This window comes from Ziziphus jujuba, chromosome 7, assembly GCF_031755915.1.
Source record: "Ziziphus jujuba cultivar Dongzao chromosome 7, ASM3175591v1".
NCBI lineage: Eukaryota > Viridiplantae > Streptophyta > Magnoliopsida > Rosales > Rhamnaceae > Ziziphus > Ziziphus jujuba.
In genome coordinates, this window is record NC_083385.1 from 14239027 (window position 1) to 14259592 (window position 20566).

Here is a 20566-nt window from a genome sequence, read left to right on the forward strand (position 1 = left end):
ACCAAAAATAAAAAATAAAAAATAAAAAATAATAATAATAATAAATAGATAAATAAATAAATAGACCAATCTTCAACGACATTCAAAGCAAAAAAAAAAAAAAAAAAAAATTCGTTAATGTGATTAAGACTTAATAGTATGCAATTGTAATAACAATGATATTATTACCCTTTACCATATTCTTTGGATATCAATTCATATGTTCACATATATAATTTATATTAATGGAAAATATTAATATTATATTAGTTGATTAGTGCTTCTACTCTTGTATTAAAAGTGCAACTTTCAAGTAAGGATGTGCAATAATTATCTTACTCCACAAATCAAATTAGTTTTACTTTTCAATTCTCTCTTAATATTTAGGAGATATAGCTGTGAATACATAATTTTATTTTATTTTATTTTTTGTTTTTTTCCATTTGGAAGGAATAAATCTTTTGCAATTGAATTGAAAGCATGTAAATGATAAAATACAAAAAAAAAAAGTTAGAAAACATGTATAACACTTGGATGGCTTGGCAAGGATTTCTTCAGAAACCATTAATACTTTAGTTCAAAAGCGAATATTGATACAATTTTTTTAATGTGGGGGGAAAAAAAAAAAAACAAAGAATATTGATTACAATTTTTTTAAAAATCTTCAAAAAGTCGTTTTTGAAGCTGTGACTACATGGTTGGCACAGTAAAATTTCAATATACATATATATATATATATATATATATATATTGAAATTGTGCTGCTAAAATGATAGATAGCATCTCAGGCCCTCCACCACTCGACTCCCTTGAATATAGATAGCATCTTGATCGATGTGCTGCTAAATTGAGCATAATAAGCTGGAGAGAATTTAACAAACAAATAAAGTAAAAGTTAAACCTAGAGAAAGGGATTCAATGTGCCTTGCATAACTGAAAAAAAAAAAAAAAACAAGTTTTCAATGTATTACAAAATTTTACAGACATAATATCTTGACAAAAGCAAAGTTAAAAGTATTTAGAAACTAAGATGGAGATTTTTGCAATTGATACGCATTGAAATTTTTTTCATATAACGCCACCTGATAATTGGTAGCCAATAGGTAAGACGGTTAATTCCCTATTAAAAAAAAAAACAAAAAAAAAACAATACATCCAAGTTACTGGTGCATATAATTGCATTATAACATAGTTATCAAATAAATAACTCGTTAAACCTGCTTTCTAGCATCATTATTCTCATAAAAGTCAAATTCCAAGGGTGGTAAATCTGGGTGTCAAATGCTTAAGCACAAAGAGCAAAAATTAGTTTAGAGCAATATTTTTACTCATTATTGCCTTGCCTACCTTCTCTTGAAATTGGGGTATGGTATTATAACTCACTCACTTGACCACAAGACTAGAAGGTAATAATGGGTAATAAGCACAACGCATGATATGTGATAATCTTTCATGTATGAATCAAAAGATCAAACAGAATCAAATATTGTATTACCAAAAATAATCACTTTTAGTTTCTAAAATCATCAACTATATTTTTCATTAAAAAAATCAACTCTTTCATTCTATTTGTAATATATTAGTGATATTTTTAATACAGAAAATAGCACTACTTGATTTATTGAATGCCACAGAAAATCTCTATATATTGCAAAAATAAAAGTGAGAATAACTAATATGATATAGTGACATAAAAAGTTAAATCTATTCAACACCTAATCAATCATTCAACCTAAACCAGGTTCCATCGACACTTAACAAGCAAATCTCGATTCATAACAAATGAGAGACACAAGAAACGAAAAAAATTGCAAGTACACAATCATTTTGATTTTGAATCCAATGAAATTACTAAAAAAGAATAAATATTAATCCCTAAAACTTGATAAATGATTTATCTTCAAATTACAATTATTTTAATTAATGGGTAAATAAAAATTTGTAGTGTATAATTTATAACTGATTGGAAAACCAAAATGGAAAAGGAAAGCAAAGAAACTCTGATTTATTTAAAAAAAAAAACAAAAAAACAAAAAGAGATAAACAAATGCTGATTGGAATCCAAGGTGGAAAAAAGGAAGTAAATACAGTCACAACACAAGTGTTCCCAAGTCGATCCATTCACAGGACAGCATATCCAGTGTATTACAGTGTTACTGGACTGTTTTATTGATTTGTAATCATATATTGTGTGTAATACCAAATATGAATGTCATTTAAAAAAAAGTACCAAATATGAATGTGATTAACACTTATGCAATTATATTAACAATAACATTATTATCCTTTCAAATTATTTACCAAATTCTTTGGATATATTCATTGATTTTTTTTTCCCGACTTTCAACTATTAATATATTTAAAAAAAAAATATTCAATATAGTGTGATGTTAATTGATAAATAAAATTAATGGTTCTATTCTTGTATTAATAAAATTGGTGAAACTTTCCAACAAAGCTAATAACTATCTTAGTCCACAAGTAACGCATCTCTTTATCAAAGCATACCTATATATATATATATATATATATATATGCATATATATTTATCCATATTTTTATCAAAATCATTTTACTTGTTCAATTTTCTTTTAATATTTGAGAGATATGTGAATAAATAATGTTATTTTTTTTTTCTCTTTTATAACAATAAAAGCTAATATAATACAAGGCAGTGTATAATTTTTGGATGCCGCAGTCAAAAATCATACTATACATAATTTTAAAAAATCTACCATGATTAAAAATATTAAATATCAAAACAGTTGCATTTACAAATTACACCGCTAAAAAAAAGTCTAATTAATGTTAAAAAAAGAATAATAAAAGAACTAAAAAAAGTGTGTATAGATATGTATTGGGTGGGCTTCGGCCAGAATGGGTTTGGGCCAGAGAAAATAAACACACTGGGTTTGAACCCCACTATTGAAGTCGGACCCAAACTCGGTCCGTCCCAAATGAAGCTTCACCGATGAACGACAAGACTCACCCTTCACTAGCGGAATCAGCACTTAGTTCCCGCAAGACGATGCTGAGGAGAGTGTTTCGAAACGCCAGACATGTGCGCGCAAACCACCATATCTCACTTTCCTCCCAACCAAACAGCACCTCCGCTCCGACCCATGAAACTATCCGACCCGAAGTCACCTCCACCACTTTCACTGATAACAAAGAAAGCAAAACCAACAATGTTGTATCAGATAACAGCAGAAATGGTTTTGGATTGCTGCGACTTGAAACCTCACCGGTCATTCGTATGGATGACCAGAGCTGCGATGAGTTTTCTTCTGACGTTGAAAAGATTTACGGAATCTTGAAGAGATTCCACTCGAGGGTTCCGAAACTGGAGCTGGCTCTGCAAGAATCAGGGGTCGTCTTGCGGTCGGGCTTGACCGAACGTGTATTGAACCGGTGCGGCGATGCCGGAAGCTTGGGGTACAGATTTTTTGTCTGGGCTTCGAAGCAGCCTGGTTACAGACCCAGCTACGAGGTTTACAAAGCCATGATCAGGGTCTTGGGGAAGATGCGCCAATTCGGCGCTGTTTGGGCTTTGCTCGAGGAAATGAGGAAAGAGAATCCCCAGTTGATAACCCCTGATGTGTTTGTGGTTTTGATGAGGAGGTTCGCTTCGGCGAGGATGGTAAAGAAATCAATTGAAGTGTTGGACGAAATGCCCAAGTACGGCTGCGAACCCGATGAATATGCGTTTGGCTGTCTGTTGGATGCTTTGTGCAAGAATGGAAGTGTAAAGGATGCAGCTTCACTGTTTGAGGATATGCGGATTAGATTTAGGCCAAGTCTCAAGCATTTTACTTCTTTGTTGTATGGTTGGTGTAGAGAAGGGAAGCTTATGGAGGCCAAATTCGTGTTGGTTCAGATGAAAGAAGCTGGTTTCGAACCTGACATTGTAGTTTACAACAATTTGCTTGGTGGGTATGCTCAAGCAGGGAAAATGGCGGACGCATATGGTCTTCTGAAAGAGATGAAGGAAAAAGGCTGTATTCCCAATGCGACTTCTTATACCATTTTGATTCAGGCGCTTTGTGGTCGGGAAAAGATGGAGGAGGCAATGAGGGTATTCGTTGAGATGCAAAGGAGTGGTTCTGAGGCAGATATTGTGACTTACACAACTTTGATTAGTGGGTTTTGCAAATGGGGAAAGATTGAAAAGGGTTATGAGATTTTGGATAGTATGATACAGAGAGGGCATAATCCAAATCAAATGGTTTATCTGCATATCATGATGGCCCATGAGAAGAAGGAAGAGCTTGAGGAATGCTTGGAGCTCATGGAGGAAATGAGAAAGATCGGTTGCATTCCTGAGCTTAACATATACAACACGGTGATCCGATTGGCATGCAAATTGGGAGAGGTTAAAGAAGGTGTTCGAGTCTGGAATGAAATGGAAGCAACGGGGCTTAGTCCAGGACTAGATACTTTTGTCATCATGATTCATGGGTTCCTAGAACAAGGTTGTCTCGTTGACGCATGCGATTACTTCAAAGAAATGGTTGGCAGAGGTCTCTTGTCTGCCCCACAATATGGTACCTTGAAGGAGTTAATGAATACTCTTTTACGAGCTGAGAAGCTTGAAATGGCTAAAGATGTATGGAGTTGCATTGTAACTAAGGGGTGTGAGCTTAATGTGTCAGCATGGACAATATGGATTCATGCATTGTTTTCCAAAGGGCATGTGAAGGAGGCTTGTTCTTACTGTTTGGACATGATGGATTTGGATTTGATGCCACAGCCTGATACTTTCGCTAAGCTTATGCGCGGTTTAAAGAAACTCTATAACAGACAGATTGCAGCAGAGATCACTGAGAAGGTGAGAAAGATGGCTGCAGATAGACAGATCACTTTCAAAATGTATAAAAGGCGAGGAGAGAGGGACTTGAAAGAACAAGTTAAAGAGAAAAAGGATGGGAGGAAAAGGAGAGCTCGAAGACGCCGCTGGGGTGGCAAAACAGATAGAGCTAAACTTTTGTAGTTTGGAAGAGAAAGGTGTGAAAAATAAATGAAATTTGCCCTGCTAATGCCGAATTTCTTTCAAAATATTCTTAATTGCTTCAAGCTGCTGGGATTTCTTTTTTTCTTTTGTATATTACCTCTTTTTCTGCTGCTAGTGGTGTATGTAGTATTTGGATAGACAAATTTTGTAGAAACGTCAAATCCAATATACATTGAATTATAGTTGCTTGCCAATTATTTCCCAAACGCAATGATGGTAGGACCCCGAAATAAATTATTATACGGTTAATTCAGACCAAAGAGAATTATACTAGCGCAGAAGCTGAAAATTTTGATTTTGAATAATGCAGTGGTTCTCATTGAACATTCTTCTTGGGTCGTATGTTTCGCAAAAGTGTTTTTATTTGGTCAAAACATTCAAGCACTTGTGGAAATGGCGTCTAAACTCCTTTATCTAGTTTGCCTAGAACTTGCAAACGTATGTACGATGGCTGTAATATGGTATTGACCATCAATTGGAAGAGAAATGAGAAGGCAAAAAAAAAAAAAAAAAAAACGGAAGTTGCTTATATGAGGGAAATTCAGCAAATAAAATATATACTCCCCCTGATCAAGATTTCGCTGTAACTCTGTACCTCATCTAAAGTGTTCCAGTTTGCAGGAGAGGTAAAGTAAATTTAATCCAACAAATTTTAATTTCTGTGTGTAGCATACTTGGTAGGAAAGCCTTAGGCCTGTTAATTTTCGTTGTGATGATCTGTCTCATCGTAAATTTCTTCCTGCATTAAAGATATTATGTTTTCAAGACGGAACATTTACCTGACAATAGAGTAAGAAATGTGAATCCAAAAAAACATCCTAAATACCTGTAACAACTCTTCAATGACATCTTCCAATGTTATAATGCCCATAGCTTCCCCGTCCTCGTTGTGCTTTGGAAGTGGGTCCACATTGAAATGCAAGAAGTCTGATTCGAAGTCCTTTGACCATTTTTTGCTCTTGGAAAATCCTCTATTCAACTTTGCGTCTTTGGATGAGCCGTTCAACTTCTTCAGTAATCTCTCAGTCTTTGAAGTTTTTCCCCGGGGAAGTCTTTCCTCATGAATGTCCAGCCTTACATCTCTCGCTGAGTTTATGTATCAAGTAGCATTATAAACACTCAGGGGAAAGATCAAATTAATGATGACAAAGGCTAGAGGTTATTAAAGGTTTGCCAAAGCATGATTAAATTCGGAGCTTACTGTCACATGGATTTTCTGATGCTTGCTGCTGTACATTGTTGTGCTGTCTTACAACGACAGCCATATGGCTATGACCTTTCTGAAACTCATTTAGTATGTCATATAATGGCATCGTCTCTGGGACCCTGGAAGACCATGTCCATGCAGATGACTCAGTCCAAAGTATAACAGTGATTTATCATTAAGAAGATGATCATGAGGTGCCTAAAAGCGTTAACTTGTGTCAAAATGTCCTGTTAGAATATTTTAAGTATAGAAAATCCATGCAACAAGGAATAAACATTAGAATCATACGATTTTACTATAATGGAGCATCTGATGCTAACATCCATTGCATAGAGGCATCTGATGCTAAAATGGAAACTTCAAGAATCTTTCATGAGTTAAAAAAAAGTAGGCACTGTTTCAGATACAGAGGAAATGAACATAATAAATAACTATTAGGTTGGTTGTGAGTGTGTATATATGTTGACATTATGCAAATAATAGGATATATAATATACTTATTGTCAACAAATAATTACCTTGGAATCTTACGAACAACAATGTTTCTAACTGGAACTTCATCAGATGGATTTATGGTAATTAAGTTGTTCACCTGCAATTCAAAATAATCATATACAGTGACTGAACAAGATCACCATAGTTTGTCCCAAGGAATGGTAGGAAATTAATCTCTGTTAGAAACAATTATGTCCAATTTTTAACCAGAGAAACGATCGTAAAGAGAATTTATTTTCAGCTTAATAGGTGACATGATGCCTGAAGAGTGAGTATATCACTAATCAGCTTTGGCAATGTAATTGAACATAAAAAGGTCAGACTTTTTCATCTCGTAATCAAAACTTGAAATGGATGGACAAAAATTTACCAATACAAGTCCAATGATGTTTCTTGGATGTTCATGATAAACTGGCACTCTACTATGCCCTTTCTCCAAAATTACTTTCTTAAAGTTCCTGCATAAAAGAAATGAAACAATAGGGGCATCTTATTGTTTCCAGGGGACCAAAATGATAAGATGTATTCCGATGAGATTATAGATTTTACAAGCTTCCCTTATACCTGTCTAGTTTGGCATTAATGTCAATTACAAAAGTTTCTTCAATAGGAGTCATTGCATCCTTGGCTCTTTTCTCAGTAAGCTCAAGTGCTCCTGTAATTATGGTCGTCTCATCACGCGTCAATTCACCACCTTTACCAGCCTGCATAACAGCCAAAAAGAAGAACGGAAATGCTATTTGCAGTGAAGTAATACAATAACAAGGAGAAGTACAAATATAGTTACCTCGTTACCATGAAAATCAACAAGTGTTTTCAGTTCAGCTCGACGAAAAAGTGCATCATGCCCTTTGCCGAACAAGAAGTCTAAAAGCTGGTAAAATTCCTTCAGTATTAGTATTCGAGTAGGTAACTAATGTTTTTTCTTTTTTCTCCATAGCACAAAAGGAAAGGGAGTAAACAATAAAATTCATGAAAAGTAAGTCCATAGAAGTATCACCTTGCTTATAGGATATGCAACAGGAAAACAGACGAACACAAGAATCCTAACAAATGGAGCAACTGCAGCACCAATTGCCAAACCATGTCTAGAAAAAACAGCCTGGGGTATTATCTGCATATCAAAATATATTTATACTTAACAACATGAGATTATTTTTTTATTCAAGTACTACCACAGAAATTTAAAGAGTGAAAAATTGGAATGAATTCAAAATGGTATAGAAAACTAACCTCACCAAAGAAAAGTATCAAGGTCACTGATATAAGGATAGCAACCCATGCGGATACCAAACTGTCGAGAAAAATAGGAAGTGTCTGAAGAGTTTGAGAAACAAATGGATCAATTATTTTCAGGTTGTGCCACGGGAAAATAAATAAGTGCTTAGAAGGATTTGTTAATATAGTAATTTACCTCCATGGCTGCAGCATCGCACATCAAAAGGGTGCAAAGCAATAGATGTTGTCTTTTCACCACAGGCAATATCTTAGCTGTTATGTCATAGAAGTTGGTTGGTACATGTGAAACTCTTCGCGCGGTGCTCAATCTCTTTATCAAATTTATTACTATTGATAACTCAGACTTATAAAAGTACACGAAAGGAATCCTCTACTTTTACTTGTAGACAGTTATTCTTTCATTTTGTTTAATTCCTCATTCATATCTTTTTTTTTTTTTTTTGGCCGTTGAATTTAATACATTTGAAGTCAGTTCGTCAATTTTTCAATATTACAGACTTACAAAATGATCAACTCTATTTGACACTTTAATCCTTCAAACGGAAATTCAAGAAAATCATGTGGGAGCTTAAGAAAATAAACATATATATATGACCCAACTGAAAAACAGCAAAGTTAAAGTATGAGCGAGATAACTCCAAGTAATGTTTATAAAAATTGCAACAAAAAGAAGAAGGAAATTAATACCGGCATGTTTACGATCAGTGGGTGTACCAGACTTGAGAAGAACTTCAAGATCGACAAGGCTCATAGACATGAGGCCTAGCGTGAGGCCAGACATCAATCCAGAAAACAAAACCAGCAATGTTATTATTGCAATTCGAACAAAGAAATCCGTCCCGCAGCACCTATACTGATCTACTGCCATTTACTTCTTCTTCTTCTTCTTCTTGATTCTTTACTAGTACAGTCTTAACCCTGAACCTAGCTACAGAACAATGAAGTTGGCAAGAAAAAAAAAAAAAAGAAGATAGTGTGTTTAGTTTTTCTGCTTGTTGGAAAAGGACAGAATGAAATCTGATTCGACTCCCTTTATCTGGTTCGGTTATTTGTAACGTCTAGAACATATTTATTTATTTTTCTGTCTTTATTTCATCTACGACTTACTAATTAGAGTCTTGGAGGTAAGAGCTTTCTGACAGTTGAAGAAAGTCTTTCAAGATAAGAAAGTGGCAGTTTGTGGAGTGCGATGACCATCCAAATCATATATAATAGAGTAGAGCACGAGGTGACGAACAAAGTGAGTGGGGTCAGCCAGGGGATGACATGGACAGTGTTGAAATAGTTTGAGATGTATTGTAAACAGATTTTTACGTTTTTGGGAAGAGTGTGACAATGGGATTTGCAAATGGATGATGGAGTTGGCATGGGATGGAAGAGTTTTTTGTTTTTCAATTGCAGGTTTTCGTCTTTGACAATGAAAGTCGGCAATAGCAATGTACAAAGTTCATTTTTGTAAAAGACTTTCAAAACTTCAAAACAATCAAGGTGAAAGAAAAAAAAAAATTAAATAAATCCATACATGGTCCCAAAACTTATTCGAGAATGAAAAATGTCTCCCAAAAAATAAATATATATTTATAGAAAAAGATTAATTATAGATATATTTACTGCTTTGTTTAGTAAAACAGATTAAGAATTATCAAAAGAAAAGATGAGTATAATTCCAGAAAGTTTCACTAATTTAACATAATTTTTGTTTAATTATAATTAATCATTTACTATTGCACAACACTTTTACGTTTAACAACAAAAATGCTAACTAAGATTTTGCAATTCATTTGCCCTAAAATCACACATGTTAAGATCCGTCTGTTGTTCCTACAAACAAATAAAACATCACATCCAAATCCAAATTATTCTATTAAAAGATGTATGTAATTGTATTATCATTTAGTTATTAAACATTAAATCTATATTCTAGCATGATTATTTAATTGAATAAAAATTGAACTCTCTAGGGTTGCACATAACACTTTTGGTCTTAAGCACTATTTGCCCACTGTTTATTTTGAATTCAAAATCAAACATTTAAATTGAATTTTCATAATGATAATGTTATTGAAGACAAATAACTCAATTTTTAAAAAGATTTGTTACTTCCATTTATAAAGAAGAAATGAGGGGAAAATTTGGAAGCAAATTTGGATGACATATTATCTAATCAAATTTAAGTGCTTGGATATTAATTAGATCATTATTCTAAAATATAAAGTAATTTAATAATGTTAAAATTATGGTAATGAAGTTGAAACAAAGCAATATTTGATAAAGACAAATAAAAATAAAAATAAATAAATTACAAAAAAAATTATGGATGCATAATAAAAACTAGAGAAAATTACAATTTGGTACCCTGTAGAATTATATTATTTCGTTTAGAGGTTGTACAATTTTTTTTTTTTTTTTTTTGAGACTCAATATCTCTTATTTTTAAAATTATTACAAATTAGTCCAAATCTGTTGAAATTAACATAAACCATAGAAAAGAGCATTTGCGACTTATGTTACCTCATAACTTACACTTTTAGTACTTCATAAATTTGGTTTTTTAAAAAATTATTTTTCATTTTTTTGGGCAATTAAATTCAATAAAAATAGATTAGTGAATTAAAGAAAATTTAAAACCAAAATAAAATTTAAAAAACTCATGATTTAATCCAACCAAACAACACACACACACACACACACACACACACACACACACACATATATATATATATATATATATATTTTATAAAATATGTGTTTTCTGTTATAAAATTTTTACTTTTCCGAAAAAGAAAAGTTGCGTTATTTTATGAAAATTACTTATCACTTTTTTTTTAATATAGTAATTTATGTTTTTATTTATTTTGAATCTCTATAACAAGTATAGATTGTACGTTTCAATACTTTTCTAATTTTTTAAATAAAAAAAGTTCTCTCTTAGCAAGGTTTATAAAATTTTAAATTTCTTTCCAAAGTTTATAATATTTTTTCATCCTAAAAAAATTAAAATTTTATTAACATTTTAACAGGAACTATTATTTTTTAATAAATTAGTAAAGTACTATAAAAAGTACAAATATAATTTTTTAAAAAATAAAAATAATAATCTATACATATCATAAAGATTCAAAAAAAAAAATGACCTATAAGAAAAAGTGGTAAGTAATTTTTATAAAATAATTTATTTTTTGGGGGAAAGTAAAAATTTTATTAAAAAATACGTGTTTTGTTAAAAAAAAAAAATACATATTTGCTGTTTGGTTGGATAAAATGGTAAATTTTTATATTTTATTTTGGTTTTAAGTTTTCACTAATCTTTTTTTTTATTGAATTAATTGTAAAAAAATGAAAAAGCAAAGTAAAAAACAATTTTACAATGTATTAAAGTGCAATTTTGAAGGTCACATGAATTGCATGTAACCTATTTTTCGGTTTCTATAATTTTAACAATTTTGAATCAATTTGTAATAGTTTTGAAAATAAGGAATATTTGATGTAAAAAAAAAAAAAATTTATACAGCCCCTAAGAGAAATAGTGTATTTTTATATGGTACTAAAATGTAATTTTTTTCTAAACACTGATAGTATATACATTTAAAGTGAAAGATATTTTTACAATTATGTTGTAAAATACTCATTCAATATTTACAATATTGTTTTAATTGACAGCCAAACAATTATTAGTTTATGTTTAATAAAAACATTTATTTTTAAAAATTTACTTTAAAAGACTATATACAAAAACATTATTTTCATAGCTATACCGAATGGATGCTTACCATGGATTTTGCAAATGTTGGAAAGGTTGAGAAAGGGTTGTGTGACATTTTGGACGGTATACCGAATCAAGTGAATTGCTTGCATATCATGGTGCCAATGAGGAGCTTGATGAATGTTTGGAGCTCATCGAGGAAATAAGAACGATTGTAATGCATGAGCATTAATGGATATAAAGATGGGTTTATATTGGATCTTGAATTAGTTTTTCTCATGAAGATAGAATAAAAAATTATAAAATCTGTTTATTATTTAACAGGATTAACTTGAAGAAGAAGATTTTACCAAATAATCAGAATTAGAAAACTACGTTTTTAAACGTGATTTAAGCGGTTTGATCGGAATTAATTGTGTCCCTTCTATTACATGGACTGTAAAACGATTTGTTCTCTTTTAGAAAGAGCGGGATTTGCAACAGTAAGTGTTGGGGACAACGGAAATTGAAACCTTCTAGAGATGGTGGACTTTTTTTGGTTCTTGAATTGCAGGTTTTCAAGTGTGCAATGGAAGTCGGCAAGAGGAATATACAAAATTCTTCATTTTCATAAAGACTCGCGAGCTTCAAATCAAATTCTGATAAATGGTTTAATTATTAAGAAAAAAGAAGAAAAAAAGTCATGCAAACATACGATTGAGATATACTTGATTATAGACTTTGTAATCATCTATCATGAAATTTATTTATTGCAAAGATCATTATAATAAATTATGGGTGCAATTTTAGAGGGTTAAAACACACCAAAGGTAAAATCTATTTACATAATTTTTATTTTATCTTCAATTTTAAAACACAGATTAATTTAATTACTTGTATATTTTAAAATTTTCATTACTAATCAAACATTAAAAAATAAATTTTGAGGAAACTAATTCTTAAAAACAGAATTCTGCAAATCATTTTCCTTCAAAATGTTTGACACTTCATAACAGTATCTTAGAGATTTTCTTCTTCATTTTCTTGGTGCTAAGTCAGTTTGAGAAGTAGATTAGCTGTAAATTAAATTGATAAAAACATACAACATAATCCTTGAACTGTATATTGTGATAGTCTCTAACTCCACAAAATTCAATTTTTACTTTTAATCCAGTAAAATTTGGACTTCGACAAAAAAAAAAAAAAAAAAAAAAAAAAAGCAAAGGAATATTCTGTACACCTACACACTATTCGTTGACTTCCTTAATTTCACAGAAGCTAAAATGCAAAAAGAAAACATATAGTTTTGCTAGATTAAAAATATTGGTTAGTAAAATTAAAACAAACAATAAAAAAAATGGATTGAAATTTTAATCTAGGAGAACCTTTTCATTAAACGAATAGAACCTTGAGTTAACACCAAAATTGTAGGTTAATTGAACAATGGGAACTCTTACATGATAACCAGTTTTAATATCATTAGTATTTGCAAATTTTTTTTTTCATTCTTTTTATTTATTTATTTACTTATTAATGCACATATTTGAATGATATAAACTGTTAAACATTGAAATTTGACTAATCTATAACATACCTCTTAGGTTTCAGGCCTCGTTATAGTCTAAATCTACTAAGCATTGCGGTCGATGGACAAGTATTACCCATTGATTTAGCAGTATTTGCAATATCAAGCAACCGAGGAGCCATAATGCATGATTCTTGTAAAATATAACTAACAACCGTTCAATTTTTTCTGCCATTCTCTCCATTCATTGCCGCCTGAAAAATATAACTAACAACCGTTTACCTTTGTGCTTCACCTTATTACAGTATACGGAATTACTGTTTTCTGTCCTAAATTTTTAACACAGATGGGAGAACCTTGATGTTACGGAGTGGTGCTGCAGTTTGGTTCATTGGCTTTCAGAAGATTCAGGGTCAGAGAATTGAATTTTGGGAGATTTTGACGCCAAATTTCATTCATCTCATTGGTTTTAACCTTCTCATATTGGTTGGATATTAATTGAAGAAGAAACCCTCCTGTATACACTTGAAATTACCTTTTCATCTCTCAATAAGTGTAACTCAAAAGTAAAAACTTTTTTTTTTTTTCTTTGGGCCCCTAGTTTTCCCATCAATAACTACTTTTGCTCATAGCATATGTGGGAGAAGTGAATATGTGAATGCGGGCAACTCAGTAATGGCAGCTCAATTCACAATGAACCATCATGCACATGTCAGTTCTATCTTCCAGTTTTCGTATCATTTGGTGCCAAAATACAGAAATGGGATCAATTTTCTACCATTCTTTGTTCCATTATGTATATTATTACCTTGCTAGTCTGTATTTATACAACCGAAAAGACCACATATTATTATTTCATTCACATTACCAAAAAAAATATTATTTCATTCACTGGCTATGGCAGTTCTGCAATAGGCTTCTCTAGGTCTTTCTTCAACTGCTTCTTTTGATTTCAACACTTTTTTTTTTTTTTTTTTTCCTGCTTGTAATTAACTAGAATGTAGAATTACGATGTTCTATTGCCAGAGCTTGTAAATTACACTTCGTAGACAAAAGATTGTTAGATAGCAGATTTTGGTGAACTTGGAATTGTTCAGAGTTTTGATACTTTATTCTGAATTATACCTATTTTTGAATTTAAAGTAGGATAAGAGAATTAAATTTTCACTTTAAAAAAAAAAAAAAAAAAGACAACTTGGGCTTATCATATGAAGCTCTTTTTCTTTGGCAGGTAAATCAAGGTTCAGTTTTGTTAAATTGACGTCTATCCCCAAAAAAATACTAAGAAACGGGCTTAACAATATATATTAAATTTATTTTTAATACACTCCCTCACATGCAAGCTTATTAAAAGAGAGAAAAAATTAGACCGTACAAATGCTAAATAATGCAAACAATAATTTAACCCGTTAAGAGGAAATGGATAGGTCTAACAATGTATATTAAATTTATTTTCAACACACTCTTTCATGTGTAAATCCATTAAAAAGTAAAAAAAAAAAAAAAAAAATGTTTCAATATAGTCTCTCACCTGTAAGTCTTTTAAATAGAAAAAAATTTGGATCAATGAGATATAACAAACTTATTTTCAATACATATTTTTATGTATAAGTTCATTAAAAAAGAAAAAAAAATTAGATTTTACACGTGCTAAATAATGCAAACAACAATTTAACCTATCAAGAGGGAGAAAAAATTAGATTAAGAGGAAGAAAAAACCAGTTATGAGGGAGAAAAAATTAAGTTTTGCTTGTATTGAATAATGCAAATAACAAAAAAAATTGGACTAAAAAGGAGAAAAAATTGATCTTTACATGTGCTGAACAATGCAAACAACAATTCAAGCCATTAAGAAAGAGAATAATTTTGGCTTTTGTTTTTTTCTTTTTGGGTATTAGAATAATTTTGGCTTTGGACATGCCAAACAAATGCAAATAATAATTCAAAATTAAAACTAAAATGAAAATTAATATAGTAGACACTCAAAATGAAAGCAGATGGCAGAAAAACATAGGCCTTTTTTTTTTTTTTTTTTTTTTTTTTTTTTTTTTTTTTTAGGGGTAAGAAGTCTGTGGGCTTCTTTTTCTTGTAAGAACTTACTGAACATTCAAAAGACACGCCATTTTCATATAATTCTTCTTCTTCTTCTTCTTCTTCTTCCAAAGATAATGATGAGGGCTATCTCCCTCTCACGTGGTCCTCTCCGGCATCTCTTTCAAACCCTAACTTCTCTTTGTTCCAACCCAAATCATTTCCCATCACCATCATCATTATCAACTTCTTCTTCTACTAGTGCTTGGATTTGGGTTCGCTCTGCTCCATACTCGCAGTCATCGAAGCAAGATAGCGAAGAACGATACGAGGCAGTTTCGATTTTCAACAGGGACCCCACAAGCCCGCCGAGACTCTTCGTTGTTCAGCCTCGGCTTCGGCCCGATACCTTCTTGCAGGCCAAGCTTAACGAAGCTCTTTGCCTCGCGAATTCACTCGAAGAACAGCGAGATGGGTATTTTGATATCGATTTTTTCGACAAGGAGATACCCCCTCACATTGTCGTTCAAAACCCAGCTATCAGAGGCCACAAGACTCGTGCAGGTACATCTTTGATTTGGTTTTCTTCAACTAAAAACTTGAATTCTGTGATCCTTTTCTCATTTACTTCTTTTTTTCTGACTTTTTAATTGGTGGGTATTCTGATTGTGGCTTGAATTTTTTGATTATCTGCATTATGATTATGTTTGGGCACTTATAATGAGCTATGTTTTCCTTTTTAAGTTTTTGTTTGAATTTCGTTAACTAGGTAACTTACACTGTCATTATTGTTTTTCTGGTCGTTAATCTTGAGCTGCGTTTGAATGTTCCTTGTGCAGACACATATTTTGGCCCGGGGACAGTGGAAAATGTTAAATGCCAGTTAAATGCTCTGGAGTCAAAGGCAAGATATATTCTATATTTATGATGCACAGCATTTTTTGGGAAGTGTAGGTCACTGCATTATTAGCAGGCTTTGTCTTGTAATTTTACTGATCTATATGGTTTCAACAGGGTGAAGTGGATGCTGTTTTTGTGAATGCGATTCTATCTGGAATTCAACAAAGAAATTTGGAGGCAAGTATTATGCCTAATCAATTCCTTTCCCTTTCCTTTAATTTATTTATTTAATTTTTTTTAGTCTTTTATTTCTTTATTTCATTATTTCTTTATTTATAGTGGAGAATTATTGCCATGCCCAAGTTTGGTTAAATAAATTTGATTTCGTAATTAATATTTTCCTTCCCTTTTGAATGGCAGAGGGCTTGGGGCAAACCTGTTTTGGACCGTGTGGGCCTTATAATTGAGATATTCAATGCTCATGCCTGCACAAAAGAGGCTAAGTTACAGGTATCATGGTAGCCGCACTTGAGAAGTGCTAAGAGTTTTTATTTTTGATTTTCACTTTGTTTGGAGAGCTGCTTTAATAAACCTTTCTTTCGCCCCTTAATTATTTTCCAGGCTGAATTGGCAGCTTTAATGTATAAGAAGAGCAGACTTGTGCGTATGCGTGGCCCTGATGGACGCTATGCTTTTGGAGTAGCTGGAGAAGCTGAAGTTGTCAGTGCTCGAGGGTAATCTCTTGCCTAATTTGTGTTAAAGCAATGTTGAACTGTCAAGTGGTGGAGAATGTGTAATTCGAATTTGTTGACAAAATCTTCGAAGGACTAAATTATGTGCTTGTGATATGCTTTCTAGAATGTTTTTTGACACGAATGGGATGTCCACTGCAGGAGAGGAAGCGGGGGACGTGGCTTTATAAGTGGTGCTGGAGAAACTGAGCTTCAACTTCAACGACGGAGGTTCATCCTATGATTTTAATTTCTTTTACTATGCTGATTGTTAGATACTCCTGTCTTTAGTTGTTCTTCATCAATTTATGGCGATTCCATAATGAATAACTTGAGCCTAAGACAGTAGAACATTACTTTTCCTTTATGTGTGACAAAGATTCTTCTACATAGCAATGTATGTTAACAGGTTAATTGACATAGTTATATCAGCAACATAACTTTGTGCTAGCTGTCTTTTGTTTTTCTTTCGTTGCTGGAAGGATGTTCTAATTGATAGGATGCTGTTTTTGTTTGAATTTATAAGCTTGAAACATTTGGTGACATAAATTTCAATGTGAGACGTAAGCTGGTCTAAGGGCACATGGTCTTTGCTTCCTTAGATATGTTCTACTTAAGTCCCATGAATAGCTGCAGGCCCTCCAGTTCATAAATGAAGAAGTAAGTCTACAAATGAGATAAACCAGATTCAATGGAAGCCAGAGAATGATTGTGGATTAACCAATTCCATTAACAGAAGCCTCAAAACTTCCAGAGAAGACCAGAAAATTGTTTACAAGTATTTAAGCTCCCTTTGAAGAGGACGAGCTACTTAAACAGACAAAACTAAAAAATGAAACGGTGCATGTCAAGTAACAATCCTTGACTATGACACATTGACACTAACAAAAATAACTAAAAGACATTGCACAACTAACTAAGAGCAATAACATTTCTCAGACACTCAAAAATAGCTTTTGGAGTGACGGTCACTAACAGTGACATCAAAGTGACACCTTTTGCCCCATTAGTTTTCCACCTTCATTGTCCTGCATCAATAAATATTTTTCATTTATGTGGAAGTCCTATTTCATATAATAACTGTTTTTTATGTTCGTTTTTGGTAAATAAAATTTTTTTAATGTTCTTTGGCTGTCCTTGAGCATTCTTTCTTTTTTGTTCTTTCGTCAATTGATTAAGAAGACTTTGTTTAATGATTGGTCATATGCAATTCTATGTTGGACTTGATAGGGAGTTCCAATCCTGATGGTAGGTGCTATGAAATGCGAAGGTTTAGAGTCTAGAAACTTCTGTAGACAGTAATTTGTAATTGCTTCCTGCTTCCTTGTGTTTAAAATTGGATTGCTATCTGGATGATGAGATATTAGATACTGATTTTTATAGTTCTATTTTTCTTTTTGCATTGCATTTATTCATAATTTTCACTTATGGTTATAGCACTACAATGTCAGGATTTTGGAACGGCGGAATTATCTACTAGTACAAATTGAAGAGGTTCGTCGTACTCGAGCTTTGCAACGGGCTGCTCGCAAGAGGCATGGAGGTTCACATGGTCAAGGATTAGCCACTGTTGCTGTTGTTGGATATACAAATGCTGTAGGTGGTTTAAATGATGTAGTGTTTGATTTTTAGTCATACTTACTCAAACAAGATAAACATTTGATTCTGCAGTATTTTGACAGGGAAAGTCAACATTGGTTAGTGCACTCTCAGACAGTGATCTTTATAGTGATTCTCGGTAATTTTATACACTTGTGGTGCATTATTTGATCTTCAATATAAAGTTATGATATCTGATTTATTTTTCTGTGATCTGTTTTTGTAGATTGTTTGCAACAGTTGATCCTAGATTAAGAAGTGTTGTTCTTCCATCAGGGTAACATTTTTGAGGAATCAGTCGATGTTGCTTTATTCTGTTCTACATACACATGTTTACTTTTACTGATCTTTAAATTTTGTATTTCAGAAGGAAGGTTCTTCTAAGTGATACAGTAGGATTTATATCAGATTTGCCGGTGCAGGTATTTGGAAATTGGAAAGAATGTTCAACTGCTTTATCCATATATAGTTCCCTGTCATGTTAATCTTCATTATCAATGCAATTATTTTTGCAGTTAGTGGAAGCATTTCATGCAACATTAGAAGAAGTGGTAGAAGCTGATTTGCTTGTGGTATGCACTTCCCCCCTGGTTTGAACGTGTAGGTTATCTTCATTTTGATTTTCATCTTTCTTTTTAAATAAATGTCTTGTTTTTATTCATGTGAGTTGTTGAAATAGTTCAAATACAGAAGCACCAGTAATAGTTTGATTTTTGTCACATGCCATAAAATTTATTTATTCTAATTACAGTTGATCAACCACTCTTTTACCTGTTTCCAGAGTAAAGTGCTTTCAGGACATGAAGCGTATGTAACAGTTGAAAGTGCTTGTTCTGCAGGATTTCCTGTTTCATGTTTATGAATGGGAATGCCTTATACTAAAATTTAGTGTGCTGATAATTTTTGCATAAAAATCTCAGGAGTCATGTCAAGATATGTATCGTCAGTTCACAGATATATATCTGATTTATTTTTATTCTTGCAGCATGTGTTGGACTGCACTGCCCCCAATCTTGATGAACACCGATCAACTGTATTGCATGTTCTCCAGCAAATTGGGGTATCAGAAAAGAAACTTCAGAATATGATTGAAGTTTGGAATAAGGTTTCCAACAACCCTTTTTCTATTGTTTCCATTTAGTATGTTTATTTGACCAAAAAAAAAAAAAAAAAAACCACCACAGGAAGTTGCATCTAATAATTTGAGTAATACTCAGATTGATTATGAAGCAGAGGAGGACATGGGAGTAGATGGATATCTTGATAATGGTTCAGATGGTGAGACTAGCAATTTCTCTGGAGAAGAAGATGATATGACAACCAAGCTATCACCAAGAACAGAAAAGAATGAGGCCAACAGTTTCTCTGGCGCAGATGACAATGGAGCCTGTGTTAATGATTGTGCTGATGAATGTGTCTCTGAACTGTCACTTGGGAATCTCGAAGCTATGGAAGACCAACAAGGAGACGTTTCTGATGGCTGGTTGGCATCAGAAGATGAGCTAGACCCCTGGGGTGATGAAATTGGTTCTTCGATGGCAAGGAGGAACATGGATGAGCAACAAAATGAGTGTTCTCAGGACAAGGACTGGAGAATGGAAAATGTCTTGCAGTCCGAGCAGGGGTCTGGTCCGCATGTCAAAACATCCGCTATAATGGGAGTTGGCCTGCAAGAGTTGCTAGAACTCATCGATGAGAGGTTGAGGGACCAAGATGAGAAGCTGAAGTCTGCTAATGTAGTAGAAAGGAACATTTTTGATCGGAAATGGAGGCCACCTCGTGGAGAGGAAGCTCAAATAGCCAGCTGAGCAATACTAGTAACATCAAAATTGATAATTGTTATTTATATCTTCACTGATGTCATGAGTTTTGCTGAAAGGGCTTCTTATATATGAAAAGCCATGCGGAGGATTTTCTCTTCCTGAATAATTTTGCCTAACATGTAACGATCCACTTAACTTATTATTAGTCGGACAAAAGAATTATTTTATAGAGTCAATGTTTTTAAAATTTAAAATAGTCACTATTCAGGTATTTGTTACATACACGTAGTTGGTACTTAAAAAAAAGTATTTGATCAAATAGTTGGAATTGAAAGTATTGATAAAAGGAGTTGGTACTATAGCTGTACTCGTATAATTTTTGGGATAATACCTACCGATAGTCATGTAATAATGATGAAGTTCCTTAGTAGAGAATAAAATTCAATTGTGCCAGATCCACTGGC

The 20566-nt window shown here is 32.6% G+C and overlaps 3 protein-coding genes across 3 annotated transcripts; 2 read left to right on the top strand and 1 right to left on the bottom strand.

Annotated features, from left to right (window-relative positions):
• The first annotated feature begins 2844 nt into the window (after positions 1–2844).
• Positions 2845–5184, top strand: LOC107409509 (putative pentatricopeptide repeat-containing protein At5g65820). The gene has a single exon (XM_016016945.4). It carries the CDS (start codon positions 2951–2953, stop codon positions 4967–4969), a length of 2019 nt encoding a protein of 672 aa, XP_015872431.4. The 5' UTR covers positions 2845–2950; the 3' UTR covers positions 4970–5184.
• Positions 5185–5539: 355 nt separating this feature from the next.
• LOC107424983 (DUF21 domain-containing protein At2g14520) lies at positions 5540–9091 on the bottom strand. Its single transcript, XM_048479303.2, has 11 exons — positions 8619–9091; positions 8107–8183; positions 7926–8009; positions 7693–7806; positions 7480–7566; positions 7257–7396; positions 7063–7150; positions 6716–6789; positions 6192–6316; positions 5817–6076; positions 5540–5729 (listed from the first exon to the last, which is right to left on the bottom strand). The coding sequence occupies exons 1-11, from the start codon at positions 8797–8799 to the stop codon at positions 5688–5690; spliced, it is 1272 nt and encodes a 423-aa protein (XP_048335260.2). The 5' UTR covers positions 8800–9091; the 3' UTR covers positions 5540–5687.
• Positions 9092–15183: 6092 nt separating this feature from the next.
• On the top strand, positions 15184–20459 carry LOC107425025 (GTP-binding protein At3g49725, chloroplastic). Its single transcript, XM_016034952.4, has 13 exons — positions 15184–15733; positions 16009–16073; positions 16184–16246; positions 16430–16519; positions 16631–16743; positions 16903–16971; positions 18192–18336; positions 18423–18478; positions 18566–18616; positions 18707–18761; positions 18855–18911; positions 19325–19444; positions 19557–20459. The coding sequence occupies exons 1-13, from the start codon at positions 15307–15309 to the stop codon at positions 20145–20147; spliced, it is 1902 nt and encodes a 633-aa protein (XP_015890438.3). The 5' UTR covers positions 15184–15306; the 3' UTR covers positions 20148–20459.
• The last annotated feature ends 107 nt before the right edge of the window (positions 20460–20566 follow it).